At 51.0% G+C, this 17,696-nt stretch overlaps 2 protein-coding genes across 2 annotated transcripts; one reads left to right on the forward strand and one right to left on the reverse strand.

Moving 5' to 3' along the window:
* Positions 1–4,225: 4,225 nt before the first annotated feature.
* NCLIV_008450 (putative radial spoke 3 protein) lies at positions 4,226–9,292 on the reverse strand (the record flags this gene model as incomplete). The annotated part of the gene is made up of 11 exons (XM_003880361.1): positions 4,226–4,342; positions 4,688–4,837; positions 5,115–5,181; positions 5,350–5,410; positions 5,840–5,879; positions 6,203–6,256; positions 6,945–7,106; positions 7,576–7,701; positions 8,157–8,217; positions 8,616–8,947; positions 9,227–9,292. The coding sequence occupies 11 exons, from the start codon at positions 9,290–9,292 to the stop codon at positions 4,226–4,228; spliced, it is 1,236 nt and encodes a 411-aa protein (XP_003880410.1).
* A 5,681-nt stretch (positions 9,293–14,973) lies between these two features.
* NCLIV_008460 (putative protein kinase) lies at positions 14,974–16,803 on the forward strand (the record flags this gene model as incomplete). The annotated part of the gene is made up of 4 exons (XM_003880362.1): positions 14,974–15,406; positions 15,623–15,830; positions 16,240–16,380; positions 16,749–16,803. 4 exons carry the CDS (start codon positions 14,974–14,976, stop codon positions 16,801–16,803), a joined length of 837 nt encoding a protein of 278 aa, XP_003880411.1.
* Positions 16,804–17,696: the final 893 nt, after the last annotated feature.

Genomic DNA, 17,696 nt, shown 5'->3' on the forward strand with positions numbered 1-17,696 from the left:
ACCCGAAGGGAGGGAGATGCTGTTGCCGAGGGATTTCGTGATGATGCTGAAGGGAAAGAAATCCGTAACTTCAGGGAGCGGAGAAAAAACGAGATCGAGAATTGTCAACCGCAGAAACAGGCGCCCTCCCATTCTCCGTTTGTATCTTCGGCACCCGCTGTCACTTCGCCTCTCGCCCCCATCCCCTCCTCTCGTTCGCCGTCTGTCTCATCTGCTACTGCCTCTGACATGGCTTCCTCCTCTTCGGCCTCGGCGCTTTCATCCTCTTGTTCGTCGTCTTCGATGGGCTCTCATTGTTCTCTCTCGCGCGTGGCATCTTCTCCGTGCTCTTACCCCAATTCTAAGCAAGGCCGGATGACTCCAGTTCTATACCCGAAAGGAGACGGTAAAACGAAAGACGGTAAAAAAATCCCAGGTGAACAAGTCGAGAATGCAAAGGTGAGAAAAAGGAGATAGAAAGACACAAGTTCTAGCGGCTGTTCGGCCACCAGGGAGAGCAGTCCGAAACTAGGCAAACGTCGGAGTCTGAGACATGATCAAGTTTCATTTTTTCTCAGTGCGCAAGAAGTCATGCTGGTGACTGGTTAGCAGCAACAAGAACAGGGGGAGGGTGCACCAAAGCAGAGACCAAGAATGGAACCCTGGTCGAATCGTGACATCCATTACTGCTCCCGAGGCTGAGGACACTCTTCGAACACTCCACGTGTTAGACTGAATCATTAGCTGAAGCGAGAAAAACATCGTGATAGGACCGCGCAAGGGATCCTGCCAAGAACTGCCTGGTGACGGATCCATTATGCCACGCATCGCCGTAGGTCTCGTTTTTTCGCTTGTCTTCTGCTGCGTCAGGCACAATAAGTTCCTTGTTCGCGCTTTGTCTCTGTGAGTCTTGCCGTTTGACAGCTCAGCCTCTTTCTGTTGAGCCCTTTCCTCTCAACTTCTTCGCACCCTCCCATAGGGATCCGTCTGTTTTCTCTGAGCCTCTCGCCCACGCGTCTACTACATGCGTGTTTGCTCAACCCTCAGAATCATCCTCGCTGTTTTTCGTGGTGTGCTGCCGTTTTCTGATTCATTCGCTTACACCATCCTCTGTGTGGCTGTCATGTCTCCCTCTTGCTTTCAGACAGGCCTAGCGTGCGATCGGCGAGAACCAGCCGATCGGCGGCAAGGGGCCCTGGCGCGTGAGGAAGCTGCTTGTACTTCTTCTGCGTCCTCTGCAATTTGCTTGCCGGAGTGTGGCGGTGACACTGATACCGTCAGACGCGACCGATTCAGATATTCTCCCTCTTTTTCGGATTTTCGTGGTAGTCTGAATCCCGTCGCGGAATCGTCGTCTCCAGAGCGAGGTGTTGACCCTGCGCTGTGTGCTCGTGAAGGAGAGAAAGAGGGGGAACAAGCAAGCGAACGAGACAGGTGCCAAGAAAGAGACCAACCAGGAGCACAAGCGAGAAGGCAAGAGCGAAAGAAAGAGGGGAAAAAGGAAACCGGTACTCGGGGCGAGGTCGTGGGAAGAGAGTCACTAGGCGAGCGAATCGCAGGCAGCGAAGAAGAAGGCAGTTTTTCTTTTCTCTCTCAAAAGCGTCTGGTTCAGTCCACACGTATACCTGGCCCTCTGGAAGGCCTTGTGGAGCGTCTTCGCCGGGGACGGCCAAGAGAGATCAAGGAGAAGAGAGAGAAAGAAAAGGCACGGCAGGAAGCGATTCTACATTCTCATGATATCCAAGAAATCTTCCACGATCATGCGGCAGGTCTGAGGCTTATTTTCTCGCATTTTCGAGATCCGGTCACAAACTCTATTCTGGAGAAAAACTGGTTTCGCTTCTCTTCGTGTTTCAATCTTCTACCGCAGAAGGAAATGCTGAAAATATATAGACTGGGTACGTTAGGCGGAGACTAAGAGAAGACGCGAAGATAACAAGAGAGACATGCAGGGACACATACAGATAGGAAGAATAGGTAGACGCATGGAGCTGGTTCCGTTGTATTTTTGGAGGGTTCGACCCGTATTCAGATCGTGGCTGAATCCTTGAATCAACGCATATGGTGCGGTGCATCTGTGTAACAGTGCAGACACAGCTGGGCTAACATACATAATTCGCGCAACGGTTTCATGGTATATGGACACGCTTTCTGTAATTCTTTGTCCACATTACACTCAAGTATCCGGTGACGTGTCTATTCGGACATGCCTCAGAGATCGCTCACGATACATGTGCTTAAGCAGAAAGATGTATTAATATATATATATATATATATTTATATCGTCATACGTCATAGGCGCTTCGTCATCTCATCATTTCCGAGTTAAGAAGCAAAACCATTGAGATGCTACGTATATGATATGCGAGAGGAAGTGCACAGTTTACGGCACCTTGGTGTCCCAAATGGTAGGATAGATGTTGTATTCATAGGTTTCTGTATTTAAAATCAAAGTCTCTTGTTGGGATAAACACAACTATATATCATCACGTTTTCAACACCAAACTGAAGGTGTAGTGTGAAAGGATCGCCTGATAATCTTCGTTTTCCTCGTGTCTGTGGCTGCAGTTGCGGGAAGCCGGATGTCTGCTGACGGTCTTCAGGATGCACTCGTGCATGTGGCCGCAGTTGTCAACGGCCTCTCCCTCTCGGTAATGCCTCGATTTCTCTGATGTTTGCGAATTATTTCCCCACATGCATGCCGCCTACGCACACGTCTGTTTGTGAACTTCTATACGAATGAAACGAATCGAATAAAAGAAAATCGCATTGCACAGATTGGGACGGTTGTGAGGAAAAACAAACTATGAACGTGTGTGTATTGACGAATACTGTCGCGTACGCAAACCTGGAGTGTTCCTTCCAAATCCTGAGCGTGCATCGACTAGAAGTGTTCTAGAGAAAAGGGACAGTTAACACCGGCTCTCCTGTGCTGGTATTGGAACGTTTCGCGACTTGTGGCGCCTGCTACCGCCATGTATGAGCATTCCTGTTGTCATCGTATCTCTGCTTTTAGGTAACAGGCCAGAAGGAGGCAGCCCGTGCTCTGCGGTCTGTTCTCCAGCACATTAGAGCGCACGACGCAAAGGCTCTTCGTGAAAGGTAGGTGAACGTAAACACAAAAAATCTTTAGGATTAAGAGAAGCCAGACGAGGATGCTCTGGAGGTTCTTCATGTTTGCGGATTTTATTTAGTTGCTTCGTTTCTCTCCTTCATTCCAGCTCCTCTCCTGGCCCCTTGCCGGCACCGTACGGGTCAGTTAACTGTGCCGACGCAGGCCCCCGCACATCATATTGCTGCTCCGTAGAAGCCGCAAGCGGGGTTCACGCATTGGATGCCTACGTGATGTCTAATTTCAGATCCATATGCTTAGATATAGGTACAAAAGTCTCGTAAACACAAACCCGCACTGTGAGCGTTCCGTCTTGTAATAAACGTACCACCATATCTCGATCTGTATGACGGTGAAGTGAAACTCAAGTGTTTTTTTAATCCAATATGTTCCGAACAAAGGGTATTTTGAGGTTCTCTAGACAAGCAGTTTTGTCCAACATTGTCCGCACAACGGCAACCACGCGACTAAGAAACGAGACTGCGTTTCATTGGGAAGGGTGGTGACTTGGAGGTTCTGTGAAACTGCCAACAGCCGGCGACATGCCAGGTGTACCTGTGCTTTCTCTCAGGCTTCATGCCTTTTTCGCCACCGCCACATCCTACCCTCAGTTCCTCCCTGGTTGAGCCGGGGGAGGAAAGTTTCAGTGATCTTGAATTGAGATGGGGCAGTTTCCCTGAGGGAAACTACTCTAATTGCCGTGCCCCTTGCAGCTCGGATTTCGCCGATGAGAGAGAGACAGGATCAAGCAGGACTGGAGATGATTGTGGAGAACTGGATTCTCAAGATTTTCCAAAGGCGCATCGCGGCGGTGCCTTCATCTGGCTGCGACTGCCCGAACTGTGCAGGCTTCCATTTGAACTTCCACGGTGTCAGGCACCAGTTGCTGTCAGCAAGACGTTGGCGGGTTTTTTCTCAAGAGAGGAAACAAATCCAGGGCGATTGGTGTACTGAGTGACGTACACGTCAGCCTTGTGAGTGTGGCGAGACTAACGGTTGTTATTTTACATGGTGAAAAGGGTGTAAGGCGTCGAAACGTGCAGTGACCAAAAATGTCAAGTAAGGCCTCTACCGGTATACTGGACCTGACCCCTTGCAACGGGTGGAAGCCGTTCGCGAATGTCGCCAAAGAGTCTATTCCTCCTCATCATCGTTTTGGTACTTGTCGTTGTCGCCTGCAGCTCGGTTCGCGTTCCTCTCCGCTTCCAGCTGCATGCACGTGACATGCCACTTGGCGAATGAAGCCGCTGCCTAAACCCATATCGAATCTCTAAGACTGTGATCTACACATTTCTCAGTCCTAGGAGAAAAGGCAAATGGGCAGGGCACTGCTCATCACGACGCGAATCCGTGAAGAGCCCCTCGTCAGTCGACCTTATGCATGGGAAGTGTACTGCTTGATCAGCGTTATGCCGCTCCGGAACATTCATAGCGTGCTCATGGGGTGGAGCTTTGCTTGCTGTTACTTTTTCCTGCATCACTAGCGACGACAGTCTCGAGTGACATACTCGAAGTTGCAAAACGAGGGATGGCAATTTTTGGACAGCAGCCAGTAAACAGCTGCAGTTGTTGTCCTGGATTGACACGAGTTCTTACCAGTGCTTCCTCTTCTGCCCGACGTGCCTCCTCTTCCGCCTCCTGTGCAAACCTGGCAGCCTCCGCTGCCTCCCATTTTCGTTCCTCCTCAAGGGTGTCGGCTGCTTCCATCTCCTCTCTCTCGTTGCCTTCTCGCTTAATTCTAGCTCTCTGACAGCCATTCAGAACCAAACCGATGTTCACACCTGTTAGTACTGTCGATTAGTAAGGCTGCAGTTTCCTGTGCCCATCACTGATGCTGGTAGGGGGCGGGCCGGGAATGGCATGGAAATGCTTAAGCCCAGGGATCGAGAATCTGTGGTTTGATTGACAAGAATGCGGAAACAGCAGTGAAACGCACTGACGTCGATACGAGCTCATCATGCAACGAATTCCCTCTTTTTAGAAGAGCCAAAGACCTCTTTTGGGAAGGCAATCGGTTCCTCACAATCTCAGCCTTGACGCGAATTTGCTCCAGTCGAAGCCGCAGTTGCTTATTGTGCTTAGCCACGATCCTGCGAGCCGGAAAACCACAGAGCCGTCCTTTCGCTCCATAAAGACGCATCCGGCAGTTGCCCGGCTGGTGCTGCTTCATATTCTTGCCGTTATTGTGTATCTCCCTTCTCGCCGACAGAATTGCTTTTGTGTGCACATCCTCTCCCGACGTCCACTTTTAAACTTACATGTCCTCGACCACTTTCTCTCGCTCTTCGTAGTTTGAGAGCAGGCGTGACCGCAAACACTCTGGATGAAAATGCAACAATACGCATATCGCTTATCCAAGAGTTTGCACCATTCGACTGACAAGAAAACCACAGGGAATGCAATGCCGTAGGCAGTTTCACGTGCCGGCGCTTCGCGTGAGGCAAACGTGTGAGACTGGGCCATCGCCCGCCGGCGCAATTCGATACTGCACGAGGTGCTCAGTGTGGATCGGTCGAACTGTGGAGACACCACTCAGCCTGATGGACGGCTGTATTCTGTTCCGTACGCTCTGTTTCCCTACTGATACTCCTCCATACTGATGCAACGAGAGAGGCGTGACGGTGCCGTTAGAAGTTGGTGCGTAGCCGATCCGTGTGGGTAGAGACACAGACGCTCGATAATGGCCGACCGGACGACAGCGCTTTCAAGGCAACACGATACAGTGGTTTCTTGTGGCTCTAGCTCTACCTGAAACCACATTGCTGACTCCGTCCCTGAGGAACGCGACCTGGAAGCGAACAAAGGACAGCAAAAACGTACAGGGGTTTGTCGGCCGTCAAGGCTCCCCTTTCGAACCGTCTCGACTTCCGTTCCACGTCATTGCGGATGGCATGCTGTGCTACAAATACGAATGGGCACTGGATTGTGGCATCTGCTGATTTTCGCATCTCTTAAACGCATATTTTACGCTAAACGCAACATTTCAGTCTAGTAGCACGCCTTGAGGTACATAAGACGTCGTGCGTCGTGCCGAGTCTTTTACGATGCTCGGACTCTTTCTTTCTGGGGTATGTGACACTGTCACGTCTCTTCGAATGAAAGCCATCGCACCTGTTCGGTAGTTTGCCGCATCAGGGACGGCCAGAAGTGAACACTGACGGCACCCTGATCAAAGAGAAAAAACACATCTCCGAAAAAGCGAGATGGCCCCCTGTCCGGTAAGCGCCTCTTTCGAGAATGCCTTACACAGTAGATATAGTGCCTACAGCCATGCTGTGAACTGTGGAAGAAAAACACATTACCCATTGGAAATGCTAGGCTTGAGTAGTTTGTGCCGAAAAAAGAGAACACGTTAGTTCTTGGTGAGGTCTTTAGACGCCACAACCGTAACTTTAAGCGAGGAACAAGCAGCAACGCGTGTGCGGAGTATGCGTCATATCCTCGACTGTGGTAGTCAAAATACAGTCAGAACGTGCCACTATCAAAGACAGTATCTTACGTAAGCATATGCCCTACGATACTTTGTCATTTGCGTGTAAAACAGCGGCATTGGAAGATGATGTGTTCGTATGCAGCAGACGCCAAGCTCCGCCATTTGCTCTGCTGTCACCCCTCTCACTGCGGAAAGGGCAACACCCATATATCATGAAAACCCCGTTCTACCATAGATGCCTTAAACCGCCACCATTGCAAAATGGTCACGATAGTGCAAGACAAAATAAGAACGCCGAGAAGAGATTGCCAACCGCTCTAGTATGGATATCGTGAATCAAAACCTTCCATGATTCCTTAGCCAAGAACCGCTGCTGTTTTCGCCTTTACGTGAACGAATAGTCACTGGAAGTCTGCTTACAACGTTCGGGTGAATAAACAAATTCGACGACTCTGCCAGCTCGCGAAGGGCCATCTGCGAACGTCCTCGCCTTTGAACTGCAGCGAAGTCCATTGCTAGCATCTTCTGGTATGCTGTTCGTTTGACTTCTTGCCAGGCTTGCGCCTGCGCCAGTCGTCGCTCCTGAGTGTATGAGATTCATCGGAGAACATAGCTTCAGAATGAACCAGATATCCGCAAGGGATACAAGCAGACTGGACGATTCGTGCGACGAGGTTCAGTACAATCTTATACACGACATCAGAGCGAAACTGGAAACAAAGTCACACAGCCGATTTTATCCAAAATCTGAATACCTTTGGAAATCGAGGAAGGGAAACGCACGACTCGATGAATCATTACTGATTAGCAAGGGATAAGAGCTAGCGTAACTCACAGCACCATTTACCGGCCCCCAAACAGCCACGATTTGTTTTTTATCTTCCGCATTTATTTAGACTTATCGGCAACCTGGCATGCCGGTGCACGGGATGAACTACCACCGTCATCCACAGGGGGTGAGAAAATACAAGAACGTCGTGCTGCTTGGCTCACGATTACCCCATGGACCAATCGAGCCCAACATGAGAAAGCGATTTGTGTGCTTATTTACCGTCTCCTCTTTCCGTCGTTTCTCAGCAGCTTCGAGACGCTGCAACTCGATGAGTTCCAGAATGCGAGCTCTGTCAAACTCATCTTGTTGCCTTTGGATTGCGGCCAATTCCTCCTCTTCAAGAACCTAAGATGAAAGTCGAAGATAAGTGAAAGCTCCGGCCGACACATGCCAAAGAGAAGACGGTTTCCTGACCAGGGAACACCACGAACAAAACTCCGGCGTGTTGTGGAAGCCCGAAGATCAGCTCATTTTCTCGTGGGAACTGGGTAGCACTCTATGACCACCAAACATCTTTGTCGCCACGTCGCCCGGCGCCAGTGAGGAGCACAGGGAGAAATAGTGACAGGGTAGAGTCGTAGGAAACGCATTTCGAGGAATATAGAGACGGCGTAAGGAGCCCAAATGTTTTCCACGCTGTCACTGTCGGCTGTTCGAATGCGCTTGTGGAAAAGAGGCTGACTTGAGACCAACAGGGTTTCACGAGCACACGGAATTCGACGCCAACTTGCCAAAAAATTGAAAGAGGACATGGTAGTGCGACGTCTCTGTTCGTTAAAGTCGGGGCACGAAATGCTCACCTCAGTGATGCTCTGTTCCAACACTTTGCCAACGATGACCTCAAGGATCGGCACCACTTCTCTGCAAGCCAAAAGAGCGATCACCCTCTTCTAACCAAGTAGTAGCAGAACGACATGTAGCAAAGCCTGGAACGTATGGTGCAGTTTCGGCCAGAAGCACGCAGCATAATACATGGCGAGCGCAAGGAAGAAATCCACCCGTGGCCCTGTCGGCCTCGCAGGTACAATAGAACCCGAGCTGAAAATAGCGGTGAACCGACGGTGGTGCAATAATTCTGAACGGAACGTGGGTATTCGTTTACGGGGACAAAGTGAAGCGTTCCATGCCTGTGGCTTCACACGTCCCTTATCAAGGACGCTTTGTCTCCCATTCAGGCAATGATGCCTAGCTAATCCTCTCCTAAAGAGGAACGTCACGTCTGAAGGGGGAGCAAAGTTTTTTCGACCACCCCACCTTACTCGTCGAAGTCGAACAAATCGCCATCCAGAATTTGTGTTGCCACATGAGCTTCCTCTCGGTGCGGCCTGAACATTGGCGTGGGGGGTTTGTCCATCCATGGCTCAGTTTGCGTTTCTGCCATAAACTCCCTTGCATGCTCCGTCAACTCAATCAGGTGTTCCTCCGTCTGAAGCTGCCTGTGTTGACGGCCCGAAACTGGCGCAGGGGTGAGCAGCCTCTCTGGTTTAAAAGGGTCTGCAGTGGCATCTTTGGCTTTCTGCAGCCGTCTCTTGATCCTCCGAGCCTCTGCGCCGCCATCACTCAGTCGCGAAGCAAAGCTCCCTCCAAAGCTCTGAAGGGATCCGAAGTGAGAAGATGGAGCAGGCTTGACGATATATGTTAGAGTATCCTTCTGTCTTCACGCTAGATATGTTAGCTACCTTCGCTTGAACAGGCAGGTAGTAGATTGCAATCTCCTCTGAAAATATAGACTACATGGGGAAGATTTACTGCCGTATAATGGCTGCAGTGGCCGATGGGTCCCCCGGAGAGTGCCCGACAAATACGGCATGTTCTCAACCATCGCGGCGAACAGGATATTATGCATCTCTACAAAGAGGAACGGTTTTACCTGAGAAAATTTCTGCCCAATATCTCTCGAGAACAGCGATCCGCTGTAAACATGCTTGTCTGTCATTAAGTTGGATAGAGCTGAGCTCGCGGAATCGCTGCAGAGACAATCAACAGACATATCGTGCCGGTTTACCATTCTGGGCTCATTCAGGTGTACTGGTAGGACGACGACTCACTGTACCGGACACCTGCTGCTGGAAACCATTCACGGAGCAGGCACTGCCACGACTTGCCAGGGTTGTCCAGCAGGTAGTCGCCCCAAGGCGACATAGTGCCGGACGCAAAAATAGCTGGTTGGGCTATCCCCCAGCGGATGACTAGCTTTTTCTTGCCATTTGCGCGTGACAGCTGTGGGTGAGGGTGGACGGACGAAGCCGCATATGATCCCTTTCATCAGATGCTGACGACACGCGCTGTTTACAAAACGCATTTTCAAGGTGTTCTGTCTGTGCAGACTGCGTTGAAGAGGATCGGTCCTTATTCGGTACATACTACCGACTCCCTAGTAGAACCTGTAGATTCGAAAGAGGGGGTCTGCAGGAGTGAAACAATCCTGGACATCAATAGGTAGCCTCTACACGGCGTGGAGTCGGTTCTTTCTGCTTGCACCAGGGAAGCCTGACCGCGCTCCAGTCTGGTCTGATTTTACCTGAATCACCCCGTGGCCCCACAAATCGAGTGAAAAAGGGTTATGCCCTGGTTACCTTCCGTTTGTCCCATTATCATGAGAGGCCCATAGGTAGTTGCTGGACGGGGGGAGGCCGGCCTTGTCTGAGACCCCCGTAGCTCCTTTCCCCCTCGTACCATAGCGTGGTGGTCTGTACATGCTCTTTGCTGAGGAGACGACAATAACGGCAACATTCGAGGAAGCTTCCATCCACAAGGATAGGGACACGGCTTTTTTTGAGCCAGACAAACGAGAGCCCACAAATACATTAATCCTGCAGGCAGACAACCCATTTTGGGCGTTTAGCAAGAACTGGAAATACGTGTGCATGAAGTTGGTTTTTTTCTCTCTCCTGTTGTTGTTACACGAACGCGTTCACCCCCCTCCTGGTTACCCACCAATCAAATTCGACAACTGATTTAGTCTGGGCACATTTCGTCGGCAGGAAGCGTACTCTCACGACTCCGCCGCACCTCCTAGCACAAGATGGGCCACAGTTCTATCAACCATCTATGAAGACACAGAGAATCCCCTCCGGGGTAAGATAGAGTGCTCGTAAAGCGAAGACGGTGCTGAGTCAGCAAATACCGGCTTTAAAGAGTCTTTGCCTGAGGCCGTTCCAGAATGGCCTTCCAGAGCTCTCACCGAAATTAATATGCCTAATCCTTGTGCCTCTCCTACCGTCTCGTCTTTGCTTCTGGGACCTAGAAATTCTCGCATTTATGCTGAGAGTTGCCCAATCGTGGCAACATTCGAGCTGTCGCTTTGTCGTGTGCAGTAACAAAAACCGCTTGGTAGAAGAACAAGACAAGAGCGACAACAGATGGGGCTTTTTTGCGCGGGGCTTAGCATGTGGGGCCGCAAGATATTTATTACCAGAACATGAGTCAGTCGGGTCCGTCACCCTGAACTCCAGAATTGTTACCCCGTTGTTGCCTTATAATGGGCGTCCACTTACTTCTTGTGGCTCTGGAGGCAGTCGCTTCTCGTTGTTGCATACCAGAGTTAGGTGTCTGTTGTTCAAGACGTTACGCCTGTACATCTTCCTGCTCAGCCCCACAGACGCATTAATTCATGCGGGACGAGACAGGAAGTAGACACCGAGCGTTGCAGTAAAACGTTCTTATTCCCGGGGGTTTGTCAAAAATGAATACGTTGCGCCCCTGACAGAGTCGGCGGAGTAATAAGTCATATCGAAAATAACATGTACTCCGGTATCTCCCCCTCGCCCGCGGCCGGCAGGCAAAAGATTTTGCAGCTCCGGACGCCGGACAACAGCGGGACCACACACAGTCCTTCATTGGCAAGAAAGTAACATTTGCTTTACGGCTAATGAAAGAGCGGTGCATTGCAATCCAACATCCACATCCGTATCGCATAGACAGTGATTTTACCGCCGTATCGAGGCATTCTGGTTCGCTTCCGTCCCCGCCCGCTCCCGATGCTCGCCTTGTCCAACAGCCTTATCTGCCCCCAGAGCCGGGGGACTAAAACACTCCACGAAAACTACAGTTAATCCACTCTATTCGTGGCTGTTTCATTTTGTACAGACCCTCTGTCGCCCTCGGTTAGGGTGTGATATGCTGACCGCCACCCGGAACTGATCAAACTTGTGCAGAAAATTGGCGTGACGTTCTCACACAAATCCGCCAGGAGGGCCGAAAAGAAACGCAATACTCGAACGACAGTAACCAAAGGTAGTCTGCCCCCGATAGCCTCGGTGGGCAATAATCGTCCAGCCCCGTACACCTGTAGTTGTTTCGCCGACGGGTTAACTTCTCAGCTGACATGCGCCCGGCAAACGCGAGTGGAGACGGCGTCGACTTCGGGTCAGCTATTTTCCACGGATAACCGTCAAAATTTGTGTACCTGTCAAAGCGCTTCGCCATCTTCTGTTTCTTTTGACCTCATCCATTCTGCAGTGAAAACCTAGGTCTCTGCCTGGCCTGGAGTCTGGCCCCTCTAGTGCAAAGCGCCGCCGCCGGACTTTGTTCCAAACATTGCGAGGATTTCACGACATGAAGTCATGTTGAATGAACATCCACGAATCAGCAACGCTTGGACGTTTCGGTCGAAGGTGCTGCTGAAGAGAAAATTTGCCTTCTGCGATTGAAGCATCAGGGAACGAACGAAATACAATGTTGAGCGACACCAGTCAGGACAAAATTCGATCACCATTGGTTTTGGAGTGATCCGTTCAACAGAGAACAAGTTGAATTCCTCCAGCACGACAAGCCGTGGATGCCTCCTCAATGTGTCCGCTCGGACCTGGTTCCTAATTTTCTAACGCCGCTTCCCCTATTGTTGTCGCCTATTTGAAGTATTGGTATGCATATCATCGTGAACGTCCATACATAGAACAATAGAGCGCGCAGTGCGAGCGAGTGGCTCTGTCGCTTCTCAGTCAACAGCAGACCTAGTTTAGGGATGGTGCTACTGTGGTTAAAAACCACAAGTGCCTCCGATATATAATGTAGAGAGAACTCTTTTGTTAGACTTCTAAACTGCGACAGGACCCGCTTTAGTTTGGCAAACGGGCGTATGCATCTCTGGGCAACTCCTTGAGCACTGTCGGGTGCTGAAACTGCGCAGGATATTTGTGCAGGAGACACACGCATGTCTCTATCGGTGCTGCAGTTGTTGTTTCTTAAGACCTCCAGTCTGCTGCTGAGGAACGGAAGTGAGCAACAAGAAGCCACGCCACTCAGCTTGCAACACCGACCGATCACAAAGTTTCGGGCACTTGTCAACCATCAATAGCCCAAGGGTGTCCGGATTAACGTCTTATGATGTATTAAATAGCAAGACCGTTTTCCCAGTAAACGATGATTGACTGAGCTGTTTCTTGTAAAATAAACCGGATTGCATGGAAGGGCTAGGCTTCTGTCCAGCACCAGAGCCTCGGACTCTTCATGCTAGTGTTAGAGCCTTAGCAGCTATGAAGACGCTTACCGAGGTCCCAGAGCCGCTGCCACTTAATCGGGAGCATATCCCTGCGGATTTGGCACAGGAGCCCGACGCAGTCTGCCCCAGGCCCCCCATTGCCTCCTCGCGTCGATGCCTCTCTGCCTGTACTGCCTGAGATCCATCATTAAAACGTCCGTTCCTGCCCTGTGCGCCTGCACGCAGGAGACGGCATTCTACAGCAGCGATCGAGAGGCCTGGGGGAAAGCGAGCAGCAACGAGGTCGTGCTGGCACAGAACTGGGCATGGCATCCGCCAGAGGGTACGGGTAGCGCGGAAAGGCATTATCACTCTGTTTTTGGCACGGTGCCCCCCTGAGTGGAACTGCCTCTGCGCCTGTATTAAGCGGGTGCTTTCTGGTCGAATGCCATGCCATTGACACGGTATCAAAAATCTGGAATGACGCTTTCTGGATAATCATGGACAGATAGTGGATTTAGCACGACTCTGTAGAAGGCCATAACTCCATTAGTACCTGTCACTTGTACCAGGGCGCACTTCCGCGGGAGCAGCGGGAGACGTCGCGTTTGTGTAAGCTCGGGTGTAGCCGTTAAGTGGCCCAGCAGGCAGAGTGGCAGATGATGCACTTTGACAAGCGACTGATCGTGTACCGTGAGGAATGGGATGTCCAAATTTTCCCCAGCACATTAGTGATTGGCCAACTCATAAAGTTGTTTCGAGGTGAGAAAAGTCTGCGTTCATGGGAATAGAAACTGGGAGAACATTCCCAAAAGGAGAGCTCACGCACTTGCCAAGAAGCAAACTTACACACAACTCACAGGGTCGTGGTGTCAATTACAAAGGCTTGAAGGGTTTAGATGTGCTCGAAGTAGAGAGCGCGGATGCATATGCGAAATCGGGTATATTTGTCGTTGACACGGATTACGGGGTCTTTTTGTGTGCCTGTAGTCTGACATCATGCTTGACGGGGACTCGAGATCTGGGCGGAACGGATGGAGAGGCGCACGCCCTGTCTCCGACAGGAGCTGCCTCTTCTGCTTTTCTTCAGCAAGTGCGGCAGAAGCTCATGCTACCTGCTTCTGGATTAAGGCACCATGCTCTGAAAAAGGAGATGCGCGACATCGGCACATCGTCAAGTGTGGCTCGGGATGCTGACGCATACGCCACAACTGCGGAGGGCAGCCCCACCTCTGGTGCTTCAGGCAGGCGTCCGCATTCCTCTCGACAGGTAAGAACGGTGTGTTCTAAACCAATCCACGCATACCGCGCCTTTGGTTTCTTCTGATCCCTCGAACCGTTGCGTACTTACATGTAAGGCCACAGCAAGGCGGTTGATATACTGGAGAACGCATTACCAGTTCACATCTTGGACTAACGCTGTCTACATACGCCAACGAATGGATCTTCTTCCGAATAGAGCAGATTGGCGGGGCGCGTCGCACGCGTCCTTCGCGGAAACGTTGCCGCGGAGTAGTTACCCCTTGAGAAGGCCTCTCAATAACAGAGACCAAATGATGATGTGGGACAATGATCTTCCAGTGTGGAAGGCTGAAGTTTTTTTCTCTATCGTTTTGGGTCCAGCCATACACCGGGAAGGCTTTCGGTGTCACGGTAATTTAGGGGTCACGGTTAACATGTTTGACAGTGTGATGCCTCGATACAGACTATCCAGGAGAGGTCGCCGCTCAAGCCTGACATACTGTTGCGCCCGACGATATCGACTGTCCCTCTCTCGGCCACTCCAAGCGGAATTCCTCACAGACCGCAGGAATGCGATCGACCTTCGGCAAAGGAAGGACGAGGCAGTACAGGCAACGCTGGCGTAGCCGTGGCTCTTCCCGACAACCTACGAAGTTCCGGGGGGTCAGTGAGATGTTCATTCGCCGAAAATTTTCATCTCGGTCCACAAATCGGCAAAGGCGCCTACGCCCCGGTTCATCTGGCGACACACAAGGTGAGGTCAGGCACTTGCAGTTTTAGGGATGTGGCCCAACTCGTGTCGCACGTGAAACTCTTGCCCTCTTGGTGGCAGCCGCCGTTAGGGTGTTAGTGGTTTCGGATTTATCCGTCACTGGAGGAAGTGTTGTTAGTTTCTTTGTTGTCGGCTAAATCTTATAGATTCGTATCTCATTATTCGTTTGACAAGTCTGCGCATGCATCCACGGTATGGTGATTTTGGGGGTAAAGGAAATACGGTTCCGGCCTCCCACTGTGCCATTCCTGACCGCTTGTCCCAGAAAAGTGGCAACCCAGTGGCGGTGAAGATATACGAGGGTTTCCGGTCCATGAACAAGGATAGGAAGGCGGTCATCGTTCGGGAGATTCGAGTTATGCGGCGGCTCTCCCATGAGTCGATTGTGAAATATGCGGGCATCTACAACGAGGCCAAAGCACTCTACGTCCTCATGCAGTTTCTGAATGGGGGATCTCTGCACACACTCGTGAAGAACCATGAGCATGGCAAGCTCAGTGAGGAGACAGCCAGAAACCTCTTCAAACAGATTTGCAATGCGGTGAACCACATGCACGCCAGGAGCATTGTCCATCGCGATCTGAAGCTGGAGAATATTTTGCTCGATAGCACAGGTATGGCACACAGCGACCATTTCACAGACGCAGTTGCCCACGTCTGCTTCCGTGGTGCCTTTGGGGAAGAACTCACCTGCCTTAGCATTGCTAGCTGTTTTCACACGCAGTTATGTGGGTCCCGCCGCCTCATCCTGTTGGACTCTTCAATGGCTGCAACGTTGTCCTGTGAGCCCGTTTGTTGATTCTGCGCTCCGGGGCAAATTGCGAGTTCAGGCCGCATCAAAGTGATCGACTTTGGCTTCTCCTCTATTGTCAAACACGATGCCCGCTGCCGCATGCGCTGCGGGACGCCCTCATACATGCCTCCGGAAATCCTGTTAAAAAAGGAATACGACGGTTTTGCCGCCGACATCTGGTCTCTCGGGGTCGTTCTATACGCAATGCTGCATGGCGGATACCCGTTCAGGGGGAATGGCCTCAAGTGAGGCATAAGCGTTGCGACATGTGCTGGATACGGATGCTGCACAACTGCAATGAAGCGTCCATCCCCACGTGACCCCACGATGTGTCCGTAGTAAACCACGTGCAAAGCTGATACAGGAAGAGCAAAGGCATCTTGTGATGGGCGTCGCGAGCTCGTACGGAAGCGACGCCCGCGTTTCGGCTGACCCTACACACAGCGGAGGCAGGCGGGGGCAGGCGACGGCCGCACCCGTGCTATAAAGCGCAGATGCACGATGCAAAATCAAGTTCAGTTTCAGGAACTGGGAGTGGTAGTGCAAAAGTCGAGAAGCTCATAACCACTCTGTAACCTGCAGTCAACGCGCACCAAATGGAGGATGCCCGTTCTGTGTTCGCGTGCTTTTCTGGCTTCACTTGCCTAATTACAGAGATCTTTACGCCAAGATTCTCCAAGGGGATTTTCCACTGAGCATGCATCTCTCCGACGCCGCCCAACAGCTCTTGTGTGGCATGCTCACGCTTCAACCTGTCGACCGTCTAACAATCGAGGAGATTCTCTGTCACCCCTGGTAAGCGTTTTTCGGGCAAATCCGCAGCAGCTACCTTCCGATGCATGAAGACACCTGCCTGCTGTTACTCGGTATCGCCTCCCCTCATGAGCGCCTCCCAAGGCTCGTGGACGCTGTTGGCTGTTGCGTTCAGGCTCACAGAGCAGGCAAACTGAAGCGAGGCCTGATTCTGGCTCATAGGCCTTATCTGAACCACCTACGCCAAAACTCAAACACAAAATGAAGCAAAACCTAAAATGTGACTGTGCACGGACTAACATGGCTCTTCTGAGAGAACGGGGATTATGTACTGAAGAACAGGAGACAGGAATCGTTCCGCAAGAAAATTTTTTGCCGGACAGGATGCCCTCACATGTCTGCGTTTTCAGCGCACTCTATCGGGCAAAGTGGTTATCAGGTGATTCGTTCTGGGCTCCTGGCTAGTAGTAAACCGGCTGCTGGAGAATGCTCGACCTTCTCTGCTGCACTAAAGCAGTAACACAAGAATATCGGATTCCCGCTAGCAGGCAAAGACGCAGGTTTTTTGAAGATTACACCCAGGCGGCTGCGGCTATTCTTCAGGGTGTGGCATTTTCGCGAAGAATGGTGTCTAGGTTTATTGGAAGCCTAGCCGCCACAGTATCGCAACAATCGCAAATGCAGTTGCATGTTTCCATTGTGTGTAGAACGTTTATCCGTCATTTCAAACGTATCCTGCGGTGGGACTTCTTTTCCACTCTGTGGAATCCGTCGTGTCAACGAGATGCCTCTCTGCAAGAGATGCGTGGTTTCTTACTGCAGTTTGCTGTTCAGCGTTATACCCATAACTGTAGTGAACGGTAAGTGATAACTTACGAAAGATCCAAAGCGCGGCGCATGTCATTTGAAGTGGTCAATGTAATGGATGCACACTTTGCTCGTTTTCAAGGTTTGTACGGTAAACTCCAGATTGGCTCATTAAAAAACTTCCGCAGCATCCGCAGGACTTTTGCTCTTCGCCTGGCTAGGTGTATATGGCCAAAAGAATCACGTTTTGCAGTCGCCGGCCTTGGAGAGCTACCCGGGCGACTACATACTGACATGTTCACCAAAAGTGCCGTCTTGAGCCAGACAACTATTGCGCCTTGTGATCAGCTGCGACGGTTCATCCGTGTCCTACAGAAGCAGACTAACACCTATGTTTTGCTGGAACACTCAAATCCTAGGTGTAAAAGAGAGCCACGAATCCGTCTCCCACAAAGCCACCAACATAATGTATTCCCACCGCCCTACACATCATCCTACACGCATACACATACAATCATGTGTTTCTTTGGATGTCCATATGCAATTTTTAA

This window comes from Neospora caninum, chromosome III (assembly GCF_000208865.1).
Source record: "Neospora caninum Liverpool complete genome, chromosome III".
Lineage (NCBI taxonomy): Eukaryota > Apicomplexa > Conoidasida > Eucoccidiorida > Sarcocystidae > Neospora > Neospora caninum.